We start from the raw sequence: 17,903 nt of genomic DNA, 5'->3' as shown, positions 1-17,903 counted from the left end.
AATTGTACGACTAGATATTAAAGATGAGAGCGAATCTATGTGAACCAACTTTTCTCTGCTTTGTTTTGTTTGTCCCCAAACGCTTTATTCCTTTCTTGGGTAACTCCACGTGAGGTTCTGAACTAAAGATATATAGGAAGCAAACGGTTCAGATCCAGGACCACTATTTTGGATCTGTTAGAGAATCAAGAACTGATCCAATGTAGTTAAGACTTTCACTTCACGCTTAAAGCAACAGCATTCTCCAACCCCGGGTTTGAATCTTGGATCTGATTTGGTGCATGGGTTTTGCTTCACTCGCATTTGGTTTTTTTGTGCGATTTTAGATCAGTAATCAAAGGCTTTGATGCCTCCGATTTTGTGTGCCCCACTCTAAGATTTGCGTTTTCATTTCAGAGAAGAACGAAGAAAATGCGATAAATATAAAAAAGAGGATATGGGGGCGTTGCGAGAATCGAACTCGCGACCTCTCGCACCCGAAGCGAGAATCATACCACTAGACCAAACGCCCTCTCAACGGCATTCTGTTACCAACATTCAGCTTCGAACGTTGTCGACAACAGTTACCAATATATGTAAACCAAGCGCGTAAATGGGCCTGGGGTCGGTCAGGGTCAGGTCGTTGTCGAGAAAAACCTAGCCCGGGTCGGGCCCGGGTCAGCCCAGCCGGGCCCGATTCGACCAGTTTAGGATTAAGTGATTATGATTTCAATGGGGGACAGGTCACCCTGCATGGCTGCATCGTCATGCTTGACTCCTTGGGCCCCGGTTTCAACAACACAATATGAAAAATAAACGTCTTCGCAAATATAATATTACAAGCAAAATATATGCACTTCAAGATCATACTGAAATAAAATTTTCTAGAGTTATCAAATACTTCATATATTTTTCCCGTCTCAATTTAAATTTTGTACATATGTGCTTCTTAGATAAATTTTTTTCGTTTTGTTACTGTCGTGCAATCGGAACAGCCCTGTCTCGTGAACGCTTTGCGCATCCCGTTTGTTTGGTAAGTCGCTGTGCGGAACGCCGGAGTTCTTGTTTTATGGTTTACTTGTTTTATGTTGAGGGCCCAAACAAACGCCCTTCACCAATTTGGACACGAGAACGTCCGGTGACGTATTGAATATATTCGAAAGTAGGTACACCTAACTAGATAGAAAACGCATAAGCGTAACCTCGGATAATTGAAGTGGCCGAACGGGGGGCTGCCTGGGCGATGGTCCTCGTGAGCGCAGAAATCTTTTTTTTTTTTATATTGAAAAAATTAAATTTTTTAATTTGGCCTGACCGGTCGCTCTTTTTAACCCGATCCATGAACTGTTTGGCCCTCTCCTACAAAAAAATCCTAACTTTGCCCCTATAGCCCAACCACTTCTTTTGTTTTCTTTGCTTTCCGAGTTTGCTTCCCGACTTGAATGACAAATTTTTTAATTATACAAATTTCCTCTCCTTTTGCTTTTTTAAGGACGTTTCATTTTAAAATTTTCATCTGAATGGATTGGGAATCAGTTAAAAACAATAAAAAATTCATTTTCTGAAAAACATATTTAAACAAAAAAAAATCCTTAAGATATTAAAAAATGTTAAAACGGATGTGCTTGAATCTGCTCATTCCAATCAAACAGGCCGATTTAGGCTGATACTAGTGACACTGCCTTATATGTACGATTTTTTTTCTTTCATCAAACCAAGCGTAAGGGTGTAATCTTCTTGTTAAAAGCTTATAAAATAATATAACGATTCCTTCCTTCATATGTATGCAAGTAAAAGTTTATGAGGTAAAAGAGTTGGATTGTTGATTTGCAAATTTTTATAAGATCCAATCTACATAATAGAGAAAATATAATTTTTAAGTTGATTTACATTTTTTGACATAGAAGTTGTAAATAAATAAAAAAATACTCATGCATTTGCTTTTCATCTTCTATCGTACCTCTTATTCACATCCAATAATGTTTGTGTTTATCGTATTTAAATGAGTGAGACTAATTTTGTATATAGATGTTGTTATTGGTACCAAACTGTATAATAATCGTCCGTTGGTTATTTTTTGATTTTTAAATTTATAAGATAATTTCAAATGTTTTAGATTGATTTAAACGTTTAAAATGTAAAAATAAAAAACTAGGTATGATCCAGAAGACTTTATAAAATGTATCAAACCATCGCATAACTAAAAGGGTGCATTTGTGCTCGAGCTAGAGCAAGCTCGGCTCCAACTCTGACTTCGTTGACGAACTAATGGAGCTCGAACCAAGGACGTCCGAGCACTTTTCCGGGTTGTAACATCAAATCCAGATCCGTGCGTATATAACCATATCCCCTTCTCCGTCCCTACCTTCCCTGTGTCTGCTCCGGAGGATCTGCCTGCGCCTGCGTTGAAGGGTGTCCATCTCCGGCCACCGTCTCCGTCGCGGGCAGCGGCGATAGTCTCAAAGTATCCTACTTTATCTCTCTTTTGCTCTCGACACCTCCCTTTCTCTCTCGATCCCCTTCTCTCCCTCCCCTTCCTTCCTTCATGTGGAACCCGGAGCTTCTGCCTTCCAAAGTGAATATACCTATCACAAACAACACTTACTGCCTCACTTGGAGTTGGTACTCTCAGGTGTGTGCTTTTTCTCACTAAGCAGGGTGGGGAGTTTCCCCCCTATGGCTTAATGAAGAGAGCATTGAAGCGAACGAGCAAAGCCCCGATGCAAAGCTTTGCAGTGGGCTGTTTGAGAATCTGTTCTAATCAGTTCTTATTTGTGCACCCTCTTTAATTGTTTGCAGTTTCTTAATTTTTCAAGTTTTTTTATTTTTTATTTTTGAGGAAATTAGTTTTGCTTTTCCCTAGCTCTCTTCGACTTTCCATTGTCAAAAAATCACTAACAACAGTATATATGAATATCTTTGGTTGTTGGGGCTCCATCGGTGCCTATCTTGGTTGCGTCTTCTGATCCTTTAGGTTTTCTGCAGGAACAAGCATCCTTTGCCTTTTTGTTCTTTTCTGGAAGATATTCGGTTTTTCGTCCTTGAGGCTGTTTGGACGAGCACGGAAAGAAAAAAAGATGGTGAGAGACTCACAGATAGTTCTGCTCTTCTGTACTCCTCCTTTAGGGTTCCGATTTCATGGTTGCCATACAAAATTTCCGGCCTTCTGATTTTGAGGATTTTTGGGTATCTGCATATGTGGTTTTATTTTTCCCCAATTTGGGTTGGCCTGCGCTCAAATTTTTGTCTCATTCGATGGCCATTATTTCTGTGTCCTGGGACATATTTAGTAGATATACATTAGCCATCTGTAGCTTAGATCTACGGATACCGCTCTCAAGTCTATGCAACTTTGTTAGAGTTGCTTTCTTCTTGATTTTATATCGTGATTCCCTTGATATATTGAGAGAGATACGTAGGGGTCGTTTGGCAGTTGGAACACTTTGCGAGTGTTCCATGAACCCGAATATTGGAGTATGTGATCATCTTATTTGTTACTTATGTGATCAATATATTCCCATTGTTGCATGGGTAAATTTATGGGGTTAAGGATGTATGAATAACTGAGCAGCGTGAGAATAACTGTATAGAACATAGTTTCGTACTGACTTTGGTATGTGGTTGACAAAATAGGACTAGATGAAATGGCCAATAAGAAGGACTACCAGCCAGATCTTCCTACAATAAAAACGATTAAGCACTTTTTACTGATTTGCCTTTTCTTATCTTTCCATGCTAGTGAGCCATATTACCGTCGTGTACATTATCCTGATGTATGCTGTGAAATTTGTGAAAAGTCAACTTTGGATTTCACCTGCAAAAATGGTCCGCAACTAAAGATTTTAAGGACTTTTTTAGCCGCCAAGAATGCTTGGTGAAGCATAGAACTACAAACGAGAGTAATTCCTTCAACATTTATACCAAAGAAAAATAGCCATTGGACTAGGTCAAATGATTAGAGAACTAGCCGTTTTGCTTATTCAACACCTTGCTGAGTCCTAGTCAAAGGCCAACTTTGATAATAACATAAATAAGAAAAGGAGTGAGGAAAGCTGGAGAGAGAGAAAGGTTACTTGGAAATCCTTCTATACAAATGAATCAAAGTTCTTGTTTTTTATGCAATATGATGGTTGGCGTTATTTGTGGAATACAATGTTATGTAGCTGGTAGTCACATTATTTTTTGCAGGTATTGCTGAAGCATGGCATCTTCTTTAGTAAAATTCCATGTCACCTTTTGTGACAAATAAGTTTCTTTCTTTAATCAGATAGGCTCTCTTCTTTGTAAGTGGCTTAATTTTTGTTTTGTCGTTGCAGTTTTTTGAAGGTTATGGTTACCATGGAATGTCATTTGAGCAAACTTATCGATGTTATCCAGCATCTTTTATTGATAAGGTCTCTCTCTCTCTTTTCCCTTGTACTTTTGGCCATGCTGTATGTTGTAGATACACTAACTGACATGACCTCGCAAAATCGGATGTGAACTGATTTAGCATTTTTTGAGTTTTCACTGTATCTTTATGTGATTCTTGGGCTGTTCATGTTGCCAATAGATTCATTAATCATGGTATCATTCGTGTGCATCAAATTCTTCCTTTGTTAATTAAGTAAATTTTGTGAATGCCATATAACCTGACACTGCCAAAGACCAGATTATTATTTTTGAAATAAAAGAGAATGAGTTAACTAGGGATTTGATTATTGTTGGATTGTGTAGATGGTAAAAACTGCTTCTACCAATCTTAGAAGTATAAAACTCCTCTTCATTTGGTATCTTTGTCAATCTAGGTGGTTAACATCAGAAGTCAGTCACAACTCACAAGTAGTTCAACTGTTCAAGATTAACTGGGATGAGCCTACCTGAGCTGGTCTAAATGCTTTTTATCTTTAGGAAAAAAAAGGAAAAAATATTGCAAGTGCTGAGGCAGAAGCATAGTACTGAAACATGCCGAAAGAACCTTGTTCGGCAGGAAAAAAAACTTAAAACACAGAAAAGCGGTGGGGGGCGGGGGGGAGAGAGAAACAGAGAGAGAGAGAGAGAGAGAGAGAGACCTTCTCAACATATTGAAAAAGGTCAAAAAAATTTCCAAGAAGAAACAATCAACCTTCTTCATTGACTAGTTGCAGTTGGTTTTCTTTTGGATCTAGTAACTTCCCCACAAAAGGCTAGTCCTTTCCTACCACATTAATGCATAGTTTGGCAACTAATTCTCAATCTCTGCAACACTGATTCAATGAGATGGTCTTCACTAACTGCACCCCGGACAGTTGTATTATGACATGGCTATTGATCATATGCTAGAGGTTTACAACGCAGCTTGGGAGTCTAGGTGGAGACATGACACTGGCATACACTTAAAAGGTTTTGTAACAAAAAAGTGTCTAAAGGAGAGAATAAATAGTTCAAGGAAAGGATGTCTTCTTGTGTCTGCTAGGTGCTCCACTTCATGGATACAGTACTTGGAAATTGGAATGTTTGGTGTACCTTTTGGTGTGTATCTGGGCGTTAAGAAAGTGATTTGAGGGAAATGAACTGAAAGAGGAAAGAAAGCAGATGATCTAAGTTTCCAATCTTGCAAAGTTAATGAGTGGGTCTGTAGGAATAAATAGGTTGAGGAGGTAGTTGGCATTTTCTTATGCACATACTGCAGTAACATAGGCTGTTGTTTTCCTGGCATGCTTAGTATAAATGTTTATGGAGAAGAGAAAATGCCAAAAGGCATTCATCTGCCAAAGAAGTATCTCATAATGAGAATTTTTGATGAAGAACGAGATTCAGGAACTGAAACATGGCCATACAAATAAATAGCTTATGGAACAGATAAATCTGAACTTATGATGTACATATTGTAGGTTGTTGCTCATTGGCATGCACTTTTATGCATATTATTCACTAGGATGACTATGGTGACTGATGACCAACATGATCATTAACCTTAAGAGGTGCTTTTCTCCATGAAAGAGAAGATGGAATCTGGAAGTTCCTGTACCAGGGACATGTTGTTCTTGAACTTGCATAGGTTTCAAAACAGTTTCAGTGGTGCAGTCCCATGCATATCTAACTTGATGGAGTTTATTTGCTTCTTGTAAACCAACTTAATCCCTAGATAGAAAGTGCCATTTGGTTCTTTTCATTTTCTTGTATCTAGTACTAATATAATTAGTTTTTTTTTTTTAAATTATTGATCTGACCATTTGTCTATCCTTGTTAATGCAGCCACACTTGGAAAGTGGTGACAAAAGTAAGTTATTCTCTTTATCAACTCCTTTTCTTTTCTCACTACTTTCACATTTCATTGCTGATATCTTTTCCTTTTTGGTGCTTTTGTAGTTATAATGCCTCCATCAGCTCTTGATCGGCTTGGTAAGGCAACTTCCAGCTTCATTTTGTCTTGCTGTATACTTATTCTTGAATGAACTTATTAAAATCAGTAAAAGAAGCTGTTACATGGATGCTGCAAATAAACTGCTGCGTTTGAGTCGGGCGTGCTCTTGGTGCTTTGTGGGTTTGGCCATAAAAATTGGTGGTTATTATTTTATGTTCTAATTCAAATGCATATGTCCTTATGCTCAATGTTTTCCGTATCGTACGACACGGACGCGTATCGTACGATTCGTATCGTCCGTATCAACAAAAACGATACAATACAGGTATTACGCACGATACGCGTGCGTATCTTACGCGTATCGCCCGTATCGTACGATACGGGCGATACAGCCCCGTATCGTACGATACGGGGTTAAAATGAAAATGGGGCCCGACGGCCCCTTTTTTGCGTCTTTTTTTAAAACCTACGCTCCTCTCTCTCTCTCTCTTCTATTGTTTCTAAACACTGCAAGAGACGTGGGAGGGAGAGATTTTCTCCATTTGCATCAAGATTTGCCGGTGAAGAAGCTTTATTTCTTGTTGTGGGGAGTCTCGGGACGGTGGGAAGCTTGGAGAAAGAGGGTTTTTTGGTTTCTAACACCAATATGTAATACTTGATGACCTTGAGGACGATCTTGATTTTTTGAACCTTGAAGGAGTAGCAGAGATTATTGAAGAAGGGGAGGCTGGAGAGCAATGGAATGTTGGTGACATTCCATTTCCAACAAAGGGGATAGAAGCACTTAATGAAGAAAATTAAGATGATCACGAAGATGATGATGGAAATGACGATTGACGAGGATTGTTGTTGAAACTTGAATGAATCATGATTGATAACTATATGTTTTCACTTTTGAACTTATGAATTGTGATGTAATCGAATTCTCTTCAGCTGCTTATTATGTTATTTTGAATGTCTGATTTCTTATTTTGGAATGTGTTGTTCATACTTCATAGTTCATAGTTCATACTTCATAATCATATACATGAATGATGAATGTTCCTTTAAATACTTTTTTCTTGATTTTTTCTGATTTTTACTTGTTTTTTCGGATTTTTTTGGAATTTTTATGATTTTTTGGATTTTTTTTTTTAATTTTTAAAATTTAAAAATTAATTTTACGATACGTTACGTTACGATACGTTACGATACGGCGTATAGGTCGGCCCGACCGATACGCGATACGCTACGCCAGTGATAACATTGCTTATGCTAGCTTATTCTATAAGCACACGAACACAGTTGCTGGACATGCATCCAGGTTTTCCTGAAAACTAGTGCACCTGCACTAGTGTGACAGAGAAAAAAAATTAAAAAGGAAAGTCTAATGGTATATTCAAAATGATGGGCATGTTGAACAGTATTTTAAGTAGCAACTTAATGTTATACAATGTTGTCATTATATTCGATTGTTCTTATTCTGATTTGAGATTTTGAATATTTTTGTCTAAGTTTATTCTTTTATTTGGCAACATTTCTGTCTTTTCTATGCATAAGTCAGCTGAAGCTTATTCTTTCTTTATTATTTCAGGATTTGGTACTTTAGTTTTTAAGTATTTATATTTTTTTGATGGCTTATCAGAACCATAAAATTTTCAGGATTTTGCTTTTGCCAAAAGAGCCATGAAAAAATACACGTGCATGAATATAAATTTGTGCACATGCATGACTTTTTACATGCATTTGCATGTGTCAATGTGTCTTCTTGTGCACTGCAATTTGCTATCTTAAGCTCATGAACATAGTGCACTTGGAGGAAATTGTTAACGTCCAATGACCAGCATTTCTGGTCAACACATTTGCATGTTGTAGTCCTGATAGAATAGTTATTTCTACATCTATATGTTGTTTTCTCCATCCATACTCTATATTTTTAGAGCTACTAAAAAATTTTCACTGCAGCCTCTTTGCATATCGACTACCCAATGTTGTTTGAGCTGCATAATCCTTCAACGGAACGAATTTCTCATTGTGGTGTGTTGGAGTTTATTGCGGAGGAAGGCATGATCTATATGCCATATTGGGTATGCTAGAAAGATACTCATTATATACAACGGACATTACTGTGGAACATCAAGATTGTGCTTAGCCCTTTTCAAATTAACTGCTTTTCTTTATTATGGCAGATGATGCAAAACATGCTTTTGCAAGAGGGAGATACAGTGCGTGTCAAAAATGCTACTCTCCCAAAAGGGACATATGTAAAGTTACAGCCACATACTAAGGATTTTTTGGACATCTCAAACCCAAAAGCTATGTAAGTGCAGTTCTTTGTGTGTTACATCCAATCAACGTCATATACATATGGATAGTGCAAACAAATCAAAGAGGAACAATCTTATGTTTTGTTGTTTGATTCTGGTAGGTGGCCTGCACTTTTGGGCTTCGTACTTTTGTAGGAGCCTCCTAATAAATGGTTCCTTTTCCATATAAATATAGGTTTTTTTTTCTTGTTTCTGAAACATAAAAGCTGTAATTCTTTTGGCACTAAATATATCAAACCAAAGTAAAAAAAAAAACAATAAATAGGACACTATCAAAATTAGTTGCACATGACTTTACAGTATACACACTGACCCTTCTAGTTGTACATTATGTTTGATATGTATAACTTTTTAAGTAAGCATGTGCTCTTGATAATTTGTTGATGTATCTGCAACTTGATCGTATACTCTAGGGAACTTTGGGTTGTCCTTTCTCCATTCATCTTTATGCTATATAAATGATGGTCCAGTCATACTACTTTGTTCCAGCTGTTAAGATATGCTGGATCTAGATCCAAATCTTTTCCGGATCGATACACAATTTATTCACTTGTAGTATAAATATGTAACAGAGGGTGTTATCAATCCATGTTATACTGTCTGTAACCTATCACTATCAGAACTCAAAAGTATAGAATTAACTATCAAGTCATGGCCCTTTGAATTGTTGCAATGAGTTTTGGCTCCTGAGTCCTCTTCTCTAGATTCCTTGCAGGAACAATCTACAGTGGTACATCGGGTCCGATTCATCAAAGTCTGACACGGTAAACAGTGTAGGTTGTGAGTTCTTTGAAAAGGTATCTCCAAAGAGATCTTCAATTGAATATCTAAAGGAGTAAATCAGAAATCTTCCCTTTCTTCTTTATACTCCTGTGTTTGCTTCCCTTCTTTTGATTTTTCTCTACTTCTGCGGCAAAGTCATTCTATTTTTCTGTCTGGTTCTCAATTTGTCAACAAAACCCTAATTGCTTCAAAATCCATTGTCAAAAAGCCTAATTTTCTTCTTCTAGAGGTTTATGGCCCTAATTCTGGTTTAGTTCTTCTCATTCCTTGTTTACAAAACCCTAACTTGTTATCGGAAGGGTGGTTTTTTTGTCTAATACGTTTTAGAGTTCACTAATTAAGATATTTTTTCACTGTCCAATCTTTCTTTAGAGCTCACTGATCAATATGTATTGTTTCATCATCCAATCTTCCTTTGTTTCAGCCTGTTCTTCATCAAAATCAAATCCAAGTTTTTTGTTCGTCTTGCTTGGATTCTCAAGTCATATTGAGATCCGTTTTTTGCAAAATGTAGTTGAGGATCTAGCATTGTATCAGCTTTAGATAGCCTGATCACATGATTCAGCCAGAAATTCTGGGGATGTTGATATGGAAAAAGAAATGGCTCATCTGTAATCCTTCTTATCTTTCTTATGTCTACTCATCCTCTCTTTCTTCTCTCTCTTCTCCTTTCTTTGTCACTTAAATTCATGCATGTCTTTGCCTCCCGTGCTGGTCTTTCTTCAATCTTCCTGAATCAACTCGTACCTGAAAAACTTGGCCATTCCAAATTTATGACTTGGAAGTGATAAATCTGTTATTCCCTGAAAAGTTTTCAAGCAGATGTTTTCTTTTGCTTTCAAAGTTCAGAGTAGCGAAAGCTTCTAGTGTTTATACAAAATAAACAACCAAAAGTATCAGTGAATTAGAATTCATTCTTCAGTTCCAAAACATCTATATGCCCATCAAAATTTTAAGGGCATCAAAACCCACTTGACAAGTGTAAAGTCTCATTGGTTTTGATGTGCATGTCAAATGTCTCAACATACTTAATTAGGGAAGTCCATTAGCGAGAATCATTGATGCTTTTTTCTCACGTCTCTAGAATTCTTTTGGGCTCTGGGATATATAGCAGCATCATAGTTTTAATGTTTCTTTAAATGCATAATGTATCTACAATATATTTGCTGATGTTGATATTTTGAAAGGATATGCTTTCTTTATCCTTTTGCTCAGAAAACAAATTTAAAAGGTTAATTTGAAATGAGTTGCTGGAAGAGCTTCCAAGAAGAAAGTTTATAAGAAATTGTCAAAACTGATGGTCACTGGTGTAACTTCAGCTTTTCTTTAGGGCTTGCCTTGCATCTTTTACAATTCATTGAGTAGATCCAAGATATCTTTCTTGCAGTTGTATCCACAAATCTTATGTTAAAGATGAATGGATTCACCATGTTCTTATTTAGAATCTCATCTTCGTTCAGGAAACAAGGTTCCTCTGTATTTGTTGATTAAATTTTATGGCTCTGTGACTAGTATGTGCGAGTGAGTGATGCCTGCTCTAGATTGTGATTGGTGAATTTGGAAATAATCCATGTATTTTTATTTTTTCAGCTTAGAAACAACACTGCGGAACTTCTCCTGTTTGACCACTGGTGACAGTATCATGGTTGCATACAATAATAAGAAATATTACATTGATATCATTGAGACAAAGCCCTCTTCAGCGATAAGTATCATTGAGACAGATTGTGAAGTAGATTTCGCGCCTCCTCTTGATTATAAAGAGCCGGAAAGACCAGCCCCCTCCACTGTTCCCTCATCAAGCAACATGCCTGCTGCAGGTTATTTTTTCCCTTCTACTTGCACTTTTTTTGCTTTCGTTTGATGTTATATATATCTTTGATAAGTGAAAAACAGTGCTAATATTTACATTAGAAAATATGCTTCAAGAACGGGTATAGTATGTACCCTGCAGCAAATTAAAAACTTAAAAAATACTGTATCTGTGTAAGTAAATAACCTTTCTAGGATTTTCTTTGCCACATTATTTGTATAGCACTATAGCTAAATTCCTTTTTTTGCCAACGTCATTTTATGTGCCCTTGCCCAATAGAATCATGTGGTGTAGTTATTTGAACTGGGATGATGATCATATCTGGAGGATGATGCTAGGTTTGGTTATCCTCAAGTGACTCTTCCATGAAGGTGGTTATATGCCCTGTTGAGTTGCTACCACACTTGCACCTGTAGTTGTAGTTCCCTCCCGCTTATTGACATGAACCGTCCATCCAAAGAACGAAAGGCACTGTCATTACGCATGAAATGTTCAGCAAGTTTCAAGCATGTTCAAACACTGCTTGCACATAAGCTTTGAATTTCGTGAACATGAGACTTTGTTCAAATGTTGGATGTCTCAGAACATGAAAGATCTATTGCAATTGTGCCGTCAAAGGAAAAAGTGTAAATCAGCACCAAAGTTGTTTGAGCCATTGACATAAAATAGTGTATGAAGGAGTTGGCTCGGCCTCGCAGGGACTCAAACCAAGTGAATTCACATCTTACCATCTGGAAAGATATCATACAGGAGCTTTCTTTTTGATAATGAGATGCATAGAATGGGTCTGTAAGTGTCCTTCTGAAGATTTGGGCGTCGGTTTTTGCTGATCACATGAGCTCTTTCCCATTAGGTTTCTCTACAATATGAAGTTGGTATTATCTAGTCATATACTTCATTTTTTCTGGATTTTTTGAAAATCCCTGTGGGAAAGACTGAATTAAGACAATGGTGCATTAAGTGATTAAACCTTGCTTCTAATGACAAGGAGTCTATATTCCAAGAGTTAAATTTCTTGCCAATCTGGTATTCTGACATCATGCATGCTTTGTCAACATCCAAATGTGTGTTCAACAGCCTGATGCATCTGGTCATGGGCATCGAGCATGTGTCAGTGGTTGTTTCTTTTTTATTACGAATTCTGTCTGAGAGAATGTTTATGGGGTCAGCATGATTTGGCAAGATATATGGCATTAAAGATTTGAAAGAAGAATATTTCTGGATATTGAATAAGTGGGTTCACCATGAATTGACGTGCCATTAATAACTTCTCTATCTTATTTGCAGTATGCTGAAATGTTGGAAATAATTAGTTGTATAAAATTTTAGACTATTGCAGTGGAAATATTGCTTGCTGCTTTTGTTTTAGATATTTTATTCTTTCTTGCTGTAATAGTGTTCATTGCAAAGTGCAGATTTTTTAGCTGCATGTCTATGTTTAAGGTGAATCATTTTACAAAATAAACAGAGAATTAGCCTGTATCTGTCATCTCAATTCTCACTATATCAGTATTCTGGAAGTGCTTTTTTGCTTAAATTGTGAAAAAAATAATTTGTAATGTTATTTTATTGAATAAGGGGCTGATACGGGATGAATTGCTTGACTATGTTATGACTCGATGTTTGAGGGGTATATAGGTTCCTGTACTATTCCCTGCAGATTATACATGTCAGTGGATAAGGGCCAAGAGGCACTGATCATGTCACCTGTTCTTGTAGCTTGTTGGTGTACCATTATTAGTAAATTGATTAGCTTGTCAAGGCCATATTTTAGTTCCTTTTTCATGTCGTATCAAGATCAGGTGGGGAAGGCTCTTTCACCGAAGTATCCATGTCTTTCTGACATTACTGGTATCCGGCTCTCCTGTGCAGAGCAGCAAGAACCTGTTGCGGCAGAACCAAAGTTCAGTGCATTCACTGGTGTTGCGAGGCGCTTGGATGGGAAACCTTTGAAGCATTCAGTTGCACCTGCATCTAACCCTGCCGCTGCAGGGAGCATGCCATCGTCTTCAAACAGTTCGCAACAAAAAGGTGGTTCCTCAACTAGGTCTACTCCAGGGAAGCTCGTGTTTGGCTCCAATGCAGGTGCCGTCACTAAGGAAGCGAACAAGGTACCGTGTCATGATACAACTCTCTCTCTGTCTCTCTTTCTCTTTCCCTCTCTCTCTCTCTCTCTCTCACTCAGGATTTTTTTTTCCCTTTTCAGGTTACCAGAAAAGAAACCAAACCAGAGCCGCCAAAGGAAGAACCTAAATTTCAAGCATTCACTGGAAAAAAGTATTCTTTGAGGGGCTAATTTGAGTGTATAGCAGTATTTTGTCTTAGAACTAAAGAAATAAATATGAGGATCATTGAAGTGATCACTTGTATTGTTTCCTGGTGGCTTTATTAGTTGAGATACTGATGGACGGTACAAGTGTGCTTACAGATACCATGTTTATAATGTTGCTGAAGGAGTTTACAAGAGAATATAATCAACCAAAATCTCCGCCCAATTAAATTGTTTCTTTTTGTTTCCTCTTATCTTCGCGTTAGAAACTACGAGCCTAGATGAATCGTAGTGTCTCAAAATTGATTATTATGCATGACTTTGACTTCATGGGTGGGCCCTTCATCCAATTTTTCGTAAGTGGCGTAGACGTTGCGATACTTCGTGCTGCCACTTTTTAACATGAATTATTTGTCTTGATTTAGACGGAAGCGATGGAAAAATAGCAAACTTGTATCGACGGGAATGTGTTGTAGGAAGAGAATTTTAAGGCTGTAAACAAGGTCAGATTGCCGTTAAATAAAGCAGTCAACGGGAAACTTGTGTTTATACAATGTCTAGCTATGTCGAAAAGACATCAAGCCTAACAAGGCCACGATTCATCCACCGGGCCAAGGTTTATTGACCCTTCCTGCGAAGACCTCTATTCATGACGGGGCAGGATCCTCATCATGCTCCTGCAATTGGGTTGCACATGCTAGGCACAAGAAACAGCTTGCACAATTGACCTGGTCGAGGATGCAAAATAGTTCTCACGACTGAATTTTCACTGGCCTGTCAGTTTGACTAGCTATAGTAGGCCTTTCATGGTTGATGCACTTATGGACAGCCATCTTTTTTGCAGTGTTGTTCATGAGTTGCACTTGCCACTTACAATATGGACTCCAAAAAGTAGTGTCTAAGTAAGCATGCATGACTCATTGCCAATGAATAGGCCTGGGCACCGGGCCGGCCACCAAGGGTACCCGATACCCGGCTTGACCCGAGCCTGGGCCGTCGCAGGGTACCCGATCCCGGGCCTGGTTAGCAGACCTAGTAGGCCTGCAAGATCAGGCTTTTATCATTTGTTTTTCAATTTTAAATATGTTTTGAGTGAACGTTTGCCTCACTTCACTACTGCCCTGCTCTTCGCCGACCGGCCGTGCCTGCCTCACCAACCCCTTTACACTCCCTCCCATCGAGGACCAAGGTATTTCGCTTTTCCTGGTTGACATCTTTTTGTGGGGCAGCTTACTTCTATTGCAATTTGCTTCACAAATCTTCGTCTCTCTGTTTTTCCTATTTTGTTTTCCTGGTTGTCTTTGCAATTTGTTTCTTCTGTTGATGCCCCATGCAAATGAAAACTATTTTTTATAGCTGTATGCTGCTACCATAGCTGCTCCTAAAAAGAAACCTGTCCGGTTGATGTCAAGATTTCCAAGCCACCAAGCAGGCTGCCTGTGTTTGGCGTCACACATTTCCTGCAGCTTCACAAGCAATTTTATGCTTCTCCAAAATAATTATATGCACTTAAGGAATGCTTAGAGACATTAATATGCGAAAAAGTCCAAAGATGATTAATGAAGTAATCACCATAATGCAGGATATGATCAATTACGACATCTACATCATAAGCACTGATGTGTGGTACTATTGCAGCCCAGACATCCTACCCATGCTAAAAGCCTAAAAGTTAAAACCAACTTCAGCACAACAACACCTATTTGCTCCAATTTATGTGCTTGTTGCCATTTATTGAATTATAGATTTGCAGTTACATGACTTGCCAGGCTGCAACCTAAAAAATAGTAGATCTTAGATAAGACCACTGGCTTTGATGAGAGGTTTGAGGTAGGATTTTCTGATGGCACCTTTAGGGATTAAATTAAGAAAAAAACCGGCATGATGCATCAAGAAACACTCCTTCATTATTGCCACTTGGGAGGGAGATGAACAAGTCAGAACAGTACTTTAGTTTTGTTGTTCATACATAAGAACCAACCCAGTCTTCTACGTAAGTTTCCACCTAAATATTCTTCAAAGTTTTAGCTATTCAGCTTAGTGTACTGAAAATAATACAGGACATCACAGTCTTCAGATGAACAAACCAGGAAAAGGAATTCCACTATTGGAAGTGTCTTCTTTATCCTACCATTTAATTGTCGTGTATTCATATGTGTAAGTTTGCTTCAGTCCGAGCTCTTTTATCAGATTTTCTCTGTACTCATTCAGTTTAATTCCATGCACTTATTTAATCTCTAGAAACCTCAATTTTCCAAGAAGTCATGTTTATTGCTGATCAGTGTAAGGAGAATCCTAGATAGATACAATGCTGCAAGTCATGCCATGTTACAAGAAGTCTAAGTGTCTAACCATAATCTTCAACTAACGTCTAGAAGGTTTCTTACATTGGCATTGTTTGTTTTAGTACGGCTATCACTTTTTGAATCCAAGAAAACTACTATAATTTTGCTAAATAGAAGAACAATTAGATCAAATTTGAATGCCCCAAGTGTGCAGCATGTGACCATTGCTATGTTGAGATATTATCAGATTTTATTTATATTTTTACAACAGTATTTAGGATGAATCAAATTTTGTGGATCATGCTCGATTAGAATTGCAATTATAAAAATGTAACTATGTATATTCGTGTGTATGCACTCATACCCTTGTAGCACATTTTGCAAAATTGCAATGTCCAAACTCATATCACTATACCCACGCTTTCATCTTTGCTTGCACCCATGTGACTTAGTGATAATGCTAGAGGTACCTCCTTTAAAGTGATAACCTAACTCAATGGGTAATTAGACTTGAATGTAGGCATTCAGTTCTTGAACTGAAGAAAGAAAGCTGAATATTGCATCAATCTCCTAAAATTCGGGGGCAAGGAGCGGTTAATCACTTGTTTGATTATTAAAATTCTTCTTAATGTTTGAGAAGAATTTGATTAGCCTTTTAGTTACTGAATGATTTTATATACATGATCTGTAACTTTCTTCCAATCTCTGAGGTTTTGATATACTAAATGATTTCACATGAATCTTGTTAGTTTTTCTTCAGCTCTAGAATTGAATGCGTACATTCATGCATTTTCATGTGTTTATGTGTTCAGGTTGTATTTGATTCTATTCAAATAGTAAGTTGTGTCTTCTATTTTTGAAAATGAAGAATATCAATTGACTATAGATATGGAGGAAAATAAATCTTTTCATCTATTGAGAGGAAAATAGTTTCAATGAAGAAAAAAAACTTCAATGGTATGAAATGACTTCACATTGGTAAACTTTAAGGAAAAAGAATATGGAAAATGCAAACATTGTAGTGAACGATTAGGTAAACATAGTGCTAATGGTACTAGTTACTTCAAACAACATAGAGATATATGTGTCAAAAAGGAAGTTACTGATGAAAAACAACGAATTTGTCATTTAGAGTTAGTGAATCTGGTGCAACTTCTTTATGCCCATAGAAATTTCATATAAAAAATATAAGAAAATGTATGACTAAGTGTACAATAATGCATGTGCTTCCTTTCAGTTTTATAGAATACGAATATCATAACTATTTTCTAAAGGCTTGCGATTCAAGGTTTGTACCATTTTTAGAAAACACTTACAAAAGAGGTTAATTCAATTTTCAAGACAGACAAAAATGAGATATCATGTTGTAAATAATCATGCGTAGTGAGTTTCATTGATATTCGATATGTGGTCCTCACAATAGACGTTATGATACTTATGTTAGACAACCCAATACATTAATAGAGATTGGAAATTGCACCCTCATATATTTAATTTTATACATGTGCCTCCAACACATAATGCAAGTTTTATATGTGACGTTTTATGAGACTACAGTACTATTAAGTAAGAAATTCAATTGAAGTTGTTTTCTTTTACTGTTGATAACCGTTCAACAAATGATAGTGGAAAAATCTACTAAGAAAAACCATAGAAAGAAAAAATAATATTTCATTTCCATTGAGAGGTGAGCACTTTCATATTCGTTGTGGTGCATATATTATAAATCTCATGGTTATGAATGATATGGATAACGCAATCCCAAAAATTCGTGATAATGTCAAATATATAAGAGGATCACAAAAAACACTACATGTTTTTAAGCAACATATAAAGGCAATGGGTTTGGATGAGAAAAAAACTTTAAACTATGATGTCCCTAGCCGATATAACTCTATATTTATAATGTTGAGAAATGCGTTGTTATTCAAAGGTGTCTTTCATTATTTGGTTTCGTGTGATTTTAATCATGTATCTTTGCTTTTTGAGAATGAGTGGTCTCATGCATCTATTCTATAATGCAACAAATCTATTCTCTGCCACTAAGTGGATAACAATTAATATTGTCTTGGAAGAAATTGCATCAATTTACCAGCATTTGTGTAGTCATTGTGTATAGGGGTGAACACAAGCCGAGTCGAGC

The 17,903-nt window shown here is 37.1% G+C and overlaps 1 protein-coding gene and 1 non-coding gene across 3 annotated transcripts; one reads left to right on the top strand and one right to left on the bottom strand.

Annotated features, from left to right (window-relative positions):
- Nucleotides 1-439: 439 nt before the first annotated feature.
- On the bottom strand, nucleotides 440-511 carry TRNAP-CGG (transfer RNA proline (anticodon CGG)). The gene has a single exon. It is a non-coding gene; the product is annotated as a tRNA-Pro (tRNA).
- Nucleotides 512-2,324: 1,813 nt separating this feature from the next.
- LOC116260191 (uncharacterized) lies at nucleotides 2,325-13,723 on the top strand. Of its 2 annotated transcripts, none has more exons than XM_031638336.2 (10): nucleotides 2,325-2,443; nucleotides 2,965-3,059; nucleotides 4,296-4,373; nucleotides 6,196-6,220; nucleotides 6,310-6,342; nucleotides 8,249-8,370; nucleotides 8,473-8,603; nucleotides 10,984-11,213; nucleotides 13,079-13,317; nucleotides 13,413-13,723. In XM_031638336.2, the coding sequence occupies exons 2-10, from the start codon at nucleotides 3,057-3,059 to the stop codon at nucleotides 13,500-13,502; spliced, it is 951 nt and encodes a 316-aa protein (XP_031494196.1). In that variant the 5' UTR covers nucleotides 2,325-2,443; nucleotides 2,965-3,056; the 3' UTR covers nucleotides 13,503-13,723. The 2 variants fall into 2 exon arrangements, with proteins under 2 accessions (XP_031494196.1, XP_031494202.1); XM_031638342.2 differs by lacking the exon at nucleotides 2,325-2,443 and adding an exon at nucleotides 2,461-2,611.
- The last annotated feature ends 4,180 nt before the right edge of the window (nucleotides 13,724-17,903 follow it).

The sequence above is a fragment of the Nymphaea colorata genome, chromosome 1 (genome assembly GCF_008831285.2).
Source record: "Nymphaea colorata isolate Beijing-Zhang1983 chromosome 1, ASM883128v2, whole genome shotgun sequence".
Lineage (NCBI taxonomy): Eukaryota > Viridiplantae > Streptophyta > Magnoliopsida > Nymphaeales > Nymphaeaceae > Nymphaea > Nymphaea colorata.
Note: the sequence above shows the minus strand (reverse complement) of the source record. Positions and strands in the feature narration are given on the sequence as shown.